Below are 12,987 nucleotides of genomic sequence, written 5' to 3' on the forward strand. Positions count from 1 at the left end.
GATGGATGAATAGGGTTGGATATATTAATTCTCATTTCAACCAAATGGACAATAAACTGCTTTGCTGGATGAACAGAGAAATAGTTAAATTGATGAATGATGGACAAATGTATTGAAAATGTATGAAAGATGATCGACTGAGGGACTTATGAATAGACAGATAAATGATACTTTGACAGATGAACGTAGGGGCGGATAAAAAGATTAATAAATTGCTAAACAATTCATTGATTGAGTATGCAACAGGTCTGTAAATTCAAATATTTTTCAGACATTTCCATACAAAGTTGTGACACTTATGCAACAGGAAGCTTTAAAACCCCCAAAATTGCTGGCAGCTCAGGCTGAATTTGGCTCAAATTGATCTAATTTGACCCATATTCATATTTTCTTAAAACAGATGTTGACTTCACATTCGGCTAAGTCAACCTGAAATCACAATGGAATTAAAAGAGACAGGAAATGTTTCAATACTGGTTACAGCTTTAATTTTCACGTATTTTTGGCTGACAGCTTACAGTCAATTCAGCAACATAACTTGTGGTTATACATTTGAAACCTAGCTTGTGTTTTCTGTCACAGTTAAGGATTTAAGTGTTGTAAGATAACAGTGTGAACCTGAATATTCTACTTCATTTACATTTATAGTCAAATAATAAATATGCAATAGAAAATAAAATAAAATAAAAAAAACAACTTCTGGGATTCATGCAACTATCACTGTATGGAAAAAAAAAATACAATTTTAACTTAAAAGTGCTTAAGATGAACCTGAATATTTCAGAAGTACAACAGCTAAGGCAGTCTGGTAAGCGCAGTGCATGGCAACAAGTCAGACTTTCAGCTATAGGGAAGTATGATTTTGGATTAATATTACAAAAGAGATTTTCACGATGTCAGCATACTATTCAATAAGATTATAACACCCCAAATGTCCACAAATATGAAATTGGTTTCATCTAGTTAAAAAAAGAGGAGTTTTAGGCCCATCTGGTTATATTAATTAATTTCTCCTTTATAAAAGATCTGTACAAAATATGGAGACAGGATTTAGAAAACACGTTTTGATGGGTGAGCCTTTTTGTGAAAAGAAAATATATTTTTTTTATATTTATGGTAATACAGTACTTGCAAAAGTATTGATACCGCAGTTGTCAGTTTTCAACCATAAACTTTAATGAACCAGACTGACACAAAGCAGTGAATAATTGTGAAGTGAAACGAAATACAAATAAGCATCTGAAATGTTTATTTCAGATAGAAGCATGCATTTGCTTTCAGTGATTTTTCTGATGCCGATAAACAAATCTAGTGTAACCTCATTAATAAAATTAGCCTCCCTGTGTGCAACGTCGTCTGAGTGCGTCCACAGCTGTTCTGTGAAGGCCTCAGAGATCTGTCAAAGAATATTAGGAACCAAACGCATCATGAAGACCAAGGAGCACGCCTAACGGATTAGGAATAAAGTGGTGAAGACGTTTTAAATCAGGGTTATGATTTAAAACGATATCCATATCAGGAACAGAAGTGTTCACCCCATCAATTGAAAACGCAAGAGTTTGTAAACCTACAAAGACATGACGCTCTACCTGAACAGGAGAAGAGCTCCGTGGGAACTCTGGAGGAGTTTCACAGCTCTGGTAGGAAAATCTGTTGAAAGGACAACTAGCTGTGCAAAAATCCATTTCAAGTTTGCCAGAAGCCATGTAGGCAGCACAGCAAACACGACAACATGGCAAATGGCTTTACGGAAGAAAATTAACACTGCACATCACCCTAAACACGACCTTTCCGATGTGAAACATGCTGATGGCATGCGGCGGGACTGCTTTTCTTCGGTGGATTGAGCCGAATACAGGCCAGTCCTGGAAGAAAACCTGTTAGAGGCAGCAAAGACTCGAAATTGAGGTGGAAGTTCATTTTTCATTGTAAAATTAAATCTAAACATACTTTGAGTGGCTCAATCAAAGTGCAGATCTAAATTAGAAGAGAATCTGTGACAAGACATGAAAAGTGATTTTTCACAGATGCTCGTCATCCAATTTGACTGGGACTGAACCGTTTCACAAAGACAAGAACACAAACCATATCCTGCACAGTATTGACTCGTGAACGCTGACTGAGTATACCCACCACATTTTTCAACAATGTTATGAAAAAAATATATTAAAATCAATCAATTTCGGTTTGATTATTTTTTAAAAAAAAAAATCATTACCATGTATAATTTTTCTGCTTTTTTCACAAGTATGCACTGCTATGTGTTGGTCTATCATTGAAATCTCATTAAAATACCAGTTTGCGGTTGCAATGTGACAAATTGTAATGGAACTATGAATACTTCTGCAAAGCACTGTATGCAATTTGAAATATTAGCTTTGTGCATACTGCCATTACATGAGCTCCCAATGATCAGGAAACATTATGTTGGAGCATAAATCAATCTGAAATTTCAGATAAACAAAACTGTTTCAAATGCAACCTCTGAAGGAGCTGTAAATATTCCTTACACAACCACTAGTACCATTAGTGCTTATGGAGGCACTCCTTGCAGGAGCTATAATTGTTGGATCTGTCTTGGTTTTAAAGGTCCTTCATCATTTCACAAAAAAAAAAAAAAAATTCCCTTCTCACCCTCCGTGGGTGGTCTCTTTCATCCTCTGAGCTCGGGTCCTCTACCAGAGGCCTGGGAGCTTGAGGGTTCTGCGCAGTATCTTGGCTGTGCCTAGAACTGCACATTTCTGGACTGAGATGTCTGATGTTGTTCCTGGGATCTGTTTGAGCCACTGCTCCAGTTTGGGGGTGACTGCCCCGAGGGCCCCGATGACCACAGGCATCGATGATCCAAGGTTTTCACCTGGCGAGAGGTGAAAACCTGGATTTATATATATATATATATATATATATATATATATATATATATATATATATATATATATATATATATATATATATATATATATATATATACACACAACCACTAGTACCAGTGGTACCAGTGGTTGTGTATACCAGTATACCAGTGGTATATATATATATATGTGTGCTGATTTGTCCAAACACTGCAGTATTATTTAGGTCTCTGTACTAATTTCCTACTGGAAAACCCTCACTAACATTCACCCTGTTATCTACCAAATAAATACATCAAAAATTTCAACAAAGACACAAGAAAACATTAAACCTAAACAGATAAAACATGTATGTCCCAAACATACAACTGCCTTTGTAGCCCCAAGGGGAGACTGCATATGTCATGCCATTTCTATAAGAAAGTTTGAAGGCTGTGAGACATCATACACCCTGCCAGAGCGAGTCTGCACTCCCTGCTGCCAACGCCACAGTGCAACTCCTTATTTTCCTACCGACGAAGAGAAGGCACGTTGTTTTCAGAAGTGCAATCTCCCACTGGCTGCACCGTCCCCCAACGACGTGTCGCAGCAAAGTGGCCAGAATGGGTAAATTACACACTTCGCTAAAGAAACGTTTCCTCCTCTCAAACTGTCCTCATTTGACTCTGAGGCGGCCGACCAATCGCTGCAGCTTCTCACAGTTGTCCAGCCTCATGGACTCTGCCTTCTGCTTTAACCGCTCGTCTCGGTAAAGCTGCCCCAAGTTTGCCAAGTCTGATTCTGAAAAAAAAGAGCAACGGAGAGAGAATTTAATCAAAAATAACAAAAAGTCTTTGGCATGCATTTTTTTTTTAAATAAAATTTTAGTTTTTCCTTGCCCTCTCTTTTAATCAACCCTGAAAATCTACACTGGCACCATATTTACAATGAAGGTGGGAAACCGAAATGTCAGTAACAACTGACAGATCATTTTGGATCACGGCAATTACTTTTACCAGGTTATTAATCAAGTTTGATAGGGATTCTCACTTACTTTGCTGCTTCTCCTTCCAGCAGCTGCTCTGCAAGTGTTCGATATAGTCGCTCTCGATGCTCTTCTCTAGTTCCTCCAGCACTGCTCCGCGGTACTCTTTCTGAAAACTTTTGTCCACATAGTACGGTACACCCATGTGCTGCGTTTCTCTGGACACCACCAGTCCCATCGCCCTGACGCCACAAAAAAGAATAATTAAGCAAATTCAAATATACTCTGTGCATCTAAGGTGGATTGGAATGTGATTTTTCTAAACTCACGGCTTGTAAAAGAGACTGTAGGGAGGATTAGTTGCCATCATCTGAGTAAAGACTGATATGAGGATCAACACCAGCACAGGCAGAAGCTGCAGAAGAGCTGTGAAGGTGTTCTGTGGGAAGATAAAAGAAAGACTGTAAATCACGTAGGCTGATTGGATTCTTCACGTTCAAGTGCATTACATATGCAGCTCTGATGTAATCTTTTAATCCATTGAATGAGACGTCTGCACCCTTGTTAAAAACATAAACAGTTCATCAGGACCCGTGGCTAATTAAAGCACCGCTGCCTCTCCGGGCGGAGACGACATCCTGACACGGCGGCTGTTAACGAGCCACTGACCTGACTCTGGTTTTCCTCCACCACCTCCTCCCGCCTTTCGTTAGCCCGCCGACGGCGAGGCTGGTAGAACTGAGAGTAGGAGGCACCCTGGTTGGTGTATACGTGAACGTTTCCTGCAGAGTCAAACATTACACACTATTCTAAAACTTATCTGAGAAATAATCTGTTAAAATAACTCCTTCACACACACACACACACACACACACACACACACACACACACACACACACACACACACACACCTGTGGGAAACCTTCCACCAAAGAAAATGTTGAAGAGCTCCTCGGGGGAAATGTCGGCCTCAAAGTCTCTGTAAAAGTTCCGGTAGTGTCCGGGCCGGCTGTTGCCAGAGCGATGGGGTACGTTTGAGGTTGGACTCTGTTCTCCGAACTGATCGTACTGCTGCCTCTTCTCTGGGTTGCTCAGCACTGCGTATGCATTGCCGATGGCTGTTGGGAGAAACAAAGCGTTTCATGAAATTCAAATAATAGCGAGGGCTAAGTCGTCCTCAAACTTTGGTGGTCCGTGTGCGCCCTCTAGTGGTTTACAAGGTACTGCATGTAAAAGACAGTTTATTTGTGGGACATGAGCTCAAAGTGTGACGCGTACAGTTAGCTTACCACAGGATTGTGTTTAAAAATAATGATAGATGGCTTAAGAGAATAATGCCATGACTACTTATACGTTCGGAGGAATTAACGTGTGCAAGGATATTTTTCAGTTTTTCAAGGTAAGTTGGAGAACTTTTGTTTTTGGAACACTGTTATGATAGCATGCCAACGACAGATTTAGTTTGTCGTGGCTAGTCTTATTTACAAAACAGCACCACACTTCTCATTAAGATGAACAGAGAGGACAACAATAAAAGAGTTAAGATGTTGTGTTATTGCAGGGGCAATTTCAAGTTAGGTGTTTGTTGAATGGGTTAACACTGGTCTAATTTGATCTGGTCATCCCACTTCTTGACATCTGTGCAAACTTTCTAAAAACTCTCTTCTTTTACTAGATATCACCCAATATATTTCCTGTGGCTTCCTAAGGAAGATAGAGTTTTGTTTGAAAACCCTTGCAAATAACTGGTTGAAGAACTGGGTGTTCGCATTAAGAAAATCCCGTCATCGCTCCTTAGGTGGGTTGTCAGTTTGATTTCAGCTTCCCTCCACATTATCTTTGGGCAACACGTTGAACCCTGAGTGAACCCATCTATATCAGCCTGTGAATGGTGGACTGCGGTTTGGACAGTAAAAGCGCTTTGTGTGGTCAATAACAGGAAACGGCAGGATAAGTGCTGTCCGTTCCCCACTTACAACAGGACGTTTATCGGTGTGGATATACACGTGAAAACATGACGCAGCATTTTACCAGTGGACAAATAACCTAGATTTCAGACTGATGGCATAAAGAGGAAGAGACTCAAAACCAGGAGTAAAAATGATTTGTTGATTTAGAAGATATGGTGAGAAGAAAAAATTATTCGTACCACTAAGATTTTGTCACATTATGAACACTTTAGTCTATTTTATTGAACACATATTTGACAAACCACCACACTGTGAAGTAGAAGCACATTTATTTCACCACATAAAATATGAAAAGTGTGGCATGCATTTGTATTCAGACCCCTTTTTACTGTGATAGTCCTAAATAAAGTCAAGTACAGCCGACTATCTTAAGAGGTCACCCACCCCATAAGTAAATGGAGAGAGTGTAAAATCTGCCCTTAAAGAGCAGCAAGAAGAAACAATCTGTTGAAAGAAAGCTATGCTTTTTATCAACAGCGATAGAGAAAGATGAGAAGATAAAAACATGGCAATACTGAAAAAAAATAAATAAATTCTTGTTAGTGAGTGCCAAAAAATTAATGGGCTGCATCCTTCCAAGGCAGCATTTGAAGGCTGAGGAAAGCTGTCCAAAACTCAACGGCTCCTCCAAATGCATCCAACTTATCTTTAGCATGTTACTGCTATGTGCTATGGAAATGTGAAGAATAAATCTGAAGGCTAGTCTGTTCAATTTCATAGCCACTCATTTCTGGTCTTTAGACCCAGCCTTAGTTTTACGCCTGCGTCAACTAGGTCCTCAGAACAATGAGTTTAAGATGAACAATTATTGACAACAAATATGAAATTGCCTTTCTATTTCCCCCCATCCCCCAAAAAAAGAATGTTTAATGTTGTGTTTTACGAGTACCTTTGAATGCATCTGTGGCCCCTGGGGCGAAGTTCTTGTCTGGGTGAAACTTCAGAGCCAACTTCCTGTACGCCTTCTTCAGATCTTCATCACTGGCACCTTTGTCAACACCCAGGATTTCATAGAAGTCCTTGCAATTCTTTATTCTGCATTAACAAAGCATGCTGGATGTTAGAAGAGAAGCATGGAGATCTGTGCGAAGGAACATTGAAGATGTTCAGAGTGCATCAATTTAACATCTGTAATTGTACCACTGCCTTTTCAGAAAGGCAGACTCAAGGAAGACGAACTGTTCACCTGAAAACACCTTGGCGTTGCTCCTCGGTGTAAGTCTTCTTTTCGTCATGATTCGTAGTCCTCGTTTCTTGGTTTCCGATGTCCTCGTCCCTCCAGCCAGAGGGCGGAGGCACGTGGTTCGTTTCTTGGGACGCACTGCCTCCATTTCTCAGTATGGCATCGATCAGCACTGTAACCAGTAACACAAGTGTTTGCACTCAACAATGACTGAGTCAAGATGTCTTAGAGACAGATATGAATATTAGCAAATGGAGGATAGAATTACGCTGCACATTTTTGTTTATATCATTGTTTTTAAATATTAGGATTCCTGTTGTGTTGGTCCATCCAACAGTGCTCAAATTTCAACAAACAAAGATGGTCTCCTTAAAATTTAAGGATAATGCCTATTATATTCAGGAAAAACCCAAAGGCCACACAGACTCATAAACTGCAACATGCTAGAACCAGGATCACTGTTCACAGTGGCGCAAGCTTCAATGGTTGAGTGGGTTCAGACCAAGAGAGAAGAGCTGCTCAAAAATGTATATCTGATTATCACATGAACAAGCCCAAGAGAAAGTTTATGGTCAGACGACATATAGTGACAAGAAGTGTGCTTTAAGGAGACAAAGTTAGTCTTTCAAATCTAATAACACTTTACTAACCACTAAGCATGGTGGTGGTAGCATTATGCTTAGGATCCCTTTTGCTGTATCCAATATTGCACAAAGCAGGGTGAATAAAGAAGGAGAACAAACTGCTAATTCTTCAACTTTGACTCAAATCAGCTTCAAAAATCAGAACACTTTTGGGCAATCAATTGTCACAAATCGTCTTAATTAAGCATTAACAGACTTTTGTCCCAGGAGAGATTGAATATCCAATATTGTCTCAGATTTGATGTTTCCCACACTTCCTCACACCTGGAAAACGATAGAAGCAAATTCCATTTTTAAAGACCACATAGCCTGATCTAAAGGACCCACATTAATAGGATGAAACTGACGTCCATGATGAAAATCCTAATGTATGCGATTTTAATGTAAAGTATGTGAGTGGAGACAACCAAGCTGTTCCCAAGCTGCATTACTTGTCGTGCCAACAGGAGTCCTGTATGACAATAATGCAGTTTGATGACACTGCTGCACAATGCATGAATAAATAGGCTTTAATACATTTCTGCCTGATGGTCTCCAAATAGGCTACTGTGAGGAGGGGCGGCGTGGGAGCCGCAAACAAACAAGCAGATCTACATTTTAGCATAAAGCTCACTCCTATCTAAAGGTTTAAAGCTAAATTGCTTTTCTGAATCCACAACAACTTTAAACTAGCTTCCCAGCAACCACACAGGCCCGGAATAAGCTCCCCGGTCAGCAACTCAGAGTGCAGTAATAGAAAATGTGCGTCAGCTAATTTTACCTCTGGCCCTGGTGCTGGGGTAGATTTTCTGCGCCTCGTATAGGAGCTGCAGTCCCCGATCCTTTCGGCCCGACCGTAAACACAGCTTGGCCTTCTCTATGAGCCGGTCTGCTTCGTCTTTGTCCATGACAGCTCTGTTAGGGGGGTTACTCAGCAGCTCTGGGCCAGAACAATGTGCGTCAATATCATGTGGTAAAGGAGAGATAGGAAGAAAACGAAGCGACGAGCTTCGGTTACAGACAGCTGCGTAACGTTAGCTCGGCGCAGCCTGCAGTCACTCACAGTCCCAGTACCGTTGGCCCCCGGTGGTGGTCGGAGTCCGGCTGCAACGGGCCTGCCGCTGGGCCATCATTTACACGTAAAACGTCGTAAATGATCGTTGAATAGCTCCAATCGACGCTTATAGGGGCATTCTTAAAAATTACTGTGATGTCCAGAGATTTTGATTGACAAAAAGGTGGAGGCGACACTGTGTGATGTCATTTCCGGTTTAATGGGAGAAAACTGTTGGAAGTCGTTGATGGACAAGTTAAAATGCCGTTGACTTTGTATTGTGTACATTAGTAAGGAATATGGGAATACACTTGACCATCTTTGATATCAGACGACACGTTAAAATTATTGAGCAAAACCATCAGGTGCAATATGGAAAACACATATCATAAACCTAACAAAAATTTAATTTTCAGTAAAAAAGGAAACAAATTCGTTGTCGATTTTATTCATTTATGACTTTGAAAAATATTCAGTATTGGAACATGACAATCCATTCGAAGAATCCATTTTTGTTGTTGCTGGGTTTTTTTTTACTGGTTTATAAGTAGTATGACCATAAATATTTCTATAAATTAAAATCTAGACGAAAATTTTTTTTATTTTAGTAATTTTGTTCAGATATATAAATATATCTAGTATCGTTCAATAATATAAATTTGACAGTCCAAATTATGAATCTCTTTCTAATATGTGATATGTAAAAAATGAAATGTTTCTCCCACAAATATTACATAAAAATAATAAAGCTGTGTTAATTTATGGAGAAAATACTGTACAGTTTTAATCTGGGCTGCTTGCATGAGTTACTGCATCACTGCAATGTATTGGAGGTTATGCTTGTGTCTCTTCTTATAAAAAAGTATAGCTTTTCTTTTTAGCAGTCTTAACCTTTCTGAATTTTTGGGGTGTGGCATCTTTAATTTTTCTCTGGACAGTATCTCAGATTTTCTATCAGGTTCAAACCAAGCTATTTTCTTCAGTCAATAATGTTTCTTTACAAAATCACAACTAAAAAAAGTCAAAGTACTGAGTAACTAAAGCTTTGCAGTTCACACTTTACATTTTCTAACCAATTAATGTGTAGAAATACCCACAAATTGGAATTTACCACCTTGTGAAATACCATATTGATGAAAAAAGGAAACAGTTTAATATTTCTGCAAAGGCGTGAAAATGACTCAGCCATCCTTAGGCCTCAATACATAATTCAGTTTGTTTTAATGCAAACCACTACATGGGAAGGGTCTCTTTGAATCTTCAGATTTAGGAGAGCTATACAATTATATGAGCAACTACATTTAGTTACATCAGATTTAGGATCCCAGGATACCATTATAATGTGATAAAAAAAAAATCAAGTACAATACTTTTAACTGGCTTCAGAATTATAGGGTTTTATCCACAAGTAACTGCAGGTTAGAAGAGCACACCAGGGGGTTAAAGAATTGCACAACACAATCTGTTCATGCATATTTTATTCAAGAGTAAAAAAAATGTGATTTGTCCCATAGGGCATGCTTACAGTGTGTGTATTATTTAGGAAGTCAAATGCCAAAACATATCTCCATAGATAAAAAAATGTTGCAAGATAAAATCCATTAAATCTCTTTGTTGAAGTATGCATTTTGACTATACCAGAACCAGAAACCAAGGAATGAAAAGAACTGTAAGCTAAATTGTAACAATAATATCAGCAGTAAATATAACCAGAATACAATGTTTCCTGTTAAATGTGTGACACCTGATTTGTCTGTGTGTCCAATTCATTTACATTTGAGAAAACCATGCTATCATGCTTTGGCAGCCTGAAAGAGTAGCTTTTCACTGAGATTATATTCATTCACACTATTGAACATTTTCTGTACATTAGTACAACAGAAAAAAAATGTATATATAGTACAAGGCTTTACACCTTAGAAGGGCATCTCTGCATACAAGAAATCAATATAAAATTAAAAGCAGTGGTAGTAAATAAAATGAAACAAAAAAATACCAAAAACAACCAAAGGAAGCCTATTTATAAAATTTATAAAACAAGACAAAACTACAAATATAATCCAAAAATAAATAATAAATGAATTCAAGTTTACTATTTGAAACACAACTATCTATCACAATTATAATCTCACATAACAACTAGGAACTTAATTGCATGCATTGATGCGTTCCATACATAGATGCTGTGTTAAGTCACTTTTTGTTCATCTTTACTTCACACACCTTTATCACTGAAAAGAAAAATGGCATCCAGACCAGGAAAACATTAATGAATGACAGAAAATTTGTTGCGAGGTGGGCATCAAAGATATTTATCATTCCAACTTAGATATTTTATTCAGGATGTGTCCTACTCTAGAGGTAGTCTAGACTCACACACTGTTTGGGGATAGCGATCAATTGCATTTAGCTCACAGTGAGGCTTTAGCTTTTATTTAATATCAAATCATCCAGTTTAGATCATGTTCTAGAGTGAAAATAAATGAAAAAAAACAATATTCAGAAAAATATTAAAGTTTGATTAAATAGTTGAATACAAGATTCAATTTTCAATGTTGGCCTATTGGCCTTTTTTCATAAAGAAAGTATTACAGATTAGCTATACTCATTCAATGATACATCTTTGCAAAATGAAAAGGCATTTTGCTGTAAACCTATTCTTTAAAGTCCTGCTAGACTACTTCAGATATACAGTTTTAAAACGATCTTTTCTCGCTTTATCTCCATTAAAAAAAAAAAATAATAATAATCTGAGTCTACACAGGCTATGGGATTCCAAACAAACTGCTGTGATATCTACACCAGGTCAGAAAGTGGCGAAAATGTTGGCAACCACAGAGTCAAAATTTCAAAGACGGGCCTGAGCATGAATAAATCAGTGCTGGGTTAAAGCAACTGTAGTTTGTTAGCGTGGCCATTGCCCTCATCCCATTATGATTCATCGAAGGCTGTGAAATCCAAAGAACACCAGTGCTGATGCTGGTTATGATTAACTGAAACATAACAATACCTGGTGAACGTCTGCAACTTCCTTCCTTGTCACATTTTGCAAGCACAAAATCCAAGAATGTTTTGGAAAAGCAAAAGATGCAAAAAAATTAGCAGGATACCGATGTTTGCTGAAGTCACTGTTCGTGTTCTTGCCATTTCTTTAGCAAGAAGCAGGAAAGAAATAACAGTTCATTAATATCTTGAAACCGAGGTACGTCTCGACATTCAACGTCACTTTTGTTTTCCTCTGAAAGCTGCGTTAATGCCGAAGGGAAGAAAGGTTATTGTGAGACAGAAATGAAGCTTAATTATCCTGAAAAAAACAACAACAATGATTTTCATATGAATTCGTAAAATGAGGTTGGTTTTTTTAACATGAAGCTGTTCTGATGTGAAATTAGGCATGGGCTGGTTATGTATATTAAGTTATGTCATGCATGTCATGCATAACTTAATAAAAATATGATGACTTTAAAACTGATTAAATTTGCCATCACACTGGGGATAGTTTGAAGTGAGATTAATAGAAGGGAAAGTGCCATAGTGGCAAGAGTTTTCTCTGAGTCTTCAGGGAATAGAGTAATCAATGCTGCTCATCCACATCTGCTGCAGCCGCCATTCATGGGCTGGTTGAAAGAGGTACTACATTTTGTATACAAGATATCAAGTTGGGCAATTTGGAAATATTTAGTAAAAACCACAGTTTTCTCACTGCTAACAACATACTGTAAAGCAGGAGGCCGCAGCATTACTAACTAATCAGCTAATATTTACTTTTTATACTTCTGTTACTCGAAAACATAATTCTGTGCAATAAGCACTTACAAAGTAGACCGTTACTAAATTCAGTTTTACTAGTCTATAGTTTCCCTTACATCTAAGAATCAAAGTAAATATAGCAAAAAAGTGATAAAAAATATTAAACAATTTATTATTATTATTATTATTATTATTATTATTATTATTTTAAATTAGGGTAGTTAGATTAAATTACACGATGTTGCTTCAAAACTTTGTGTGAATGTTGTGAGAAGCTCAAACCAGCCCATGCCTACGTAAAATGCTCTTTTGGAAGAGATGTGAATAACCATAAAATAATGAAATTAAAAGGAGTAAATGATATATTTGGAAGTCAAATTTCTGTGTTTAATCCGGGGTGCTGAGGTAGCATCAGCAAACAGTGGGACTGGGTCTTCTAAATCACCTCTTCTTTTCCTCCAGGTTCTGTGATCCTGTAAGATGGCAGATGTCGAGGAGAGAAGGAACCAGGCAATGCCGGATGTTACTAAGACATATCCAAGGTGGATCTGGGTCTGCAGTGGATTTCTCCGTGACATGAGAACCCCGTCT

The 12,987-nt window shown here is 38.1% G+C and overlaps 1 protein-coding gene across 2 annotated transcripts; it reads right to left on the reverse strand.

The window, feature by feature from the left end:
- Positions 1–465: 465 nt before the first annotated feature.
- Positions 466–8,850, reverse strand: dnajc18 (DnaJ (Hsp40) homolog, subfamily C, member 18). Of its 2 annotated transcripts, XM_014993552.2 has the most exons (9): positions 8,656–8,850; positions 8,374–8,532; positions 6,973–7,141; positions 6,676–6,821; positions 4,728–4,934; positions 4,486–4,598; positions 4,146–4,255; positions 3,886–4,058; positions 466–3,632 (listed from the first exon to the last, which is right to left on the reverse strand). In XM_014993552.2, exons 2-9 carry the CDS (start codon positions 8,498–8,500, stop codon positions 3,508–3,510), a joined length of 1,170 nt encoding a protein of 389 aa, XP_014849038.1. In that variant the 5' UTR covers positions 8,501–8,532; positions 8,656–8,850; the 3' UTR covers positions 466–3,507. The 2 variants fall into 2 exon arrangements, with proteins under 2 accessions (XP_014849038.1, XP_087868789.1); XM_088012663.1 differs by having other exon boundaries at positions 8,374–8,850.
- Positions 8,851–12,987: the final 4,137 nt, after the last annotated feature.

This window comes from Poecilia mexicana, unplaced genomic scaffold (genome assembly GCF_051168715.1).
Source record: "Poecilia mexicana isolate PSO_F unplaced genomic scaffold, ASM5116871v1 scaffold_14, whole genome shotgun sequence".
In the NCBI taxonomy this organism is placed as follows: domain Eukaryota; kingdom Metazoa; phylum Chordata; class Actinopteri; order Cyprinodontiformes; family Poeciliidae; genus Poecilia; species Poecilia mexicana.

Bases quoted from the DNA above. Each gene is read 5' to 3' on its own strand.
- dnajc18 (XM_014993552.2), bottom strand. From the start codon at position 8,500: ATGGACAAAGACGAAGCAGACCGGCTCATAGAGAAGGCCAAGCTGTGT. The intron at 7,142-8,373 runs GTAAAATTAGCT...TACTGGTTACAG, and splicing joins CCCCAGCACCAGGGCCAGAG to TGCTGATCGATGCCATACTG. The intron at 6,822-6,972 runs GTGAACAGTTCG...TTGTTAATGCAG, and splicing joins CAACGCCAAGGTGTTTTCAG to AATAAAGAATTGCAAGGACT.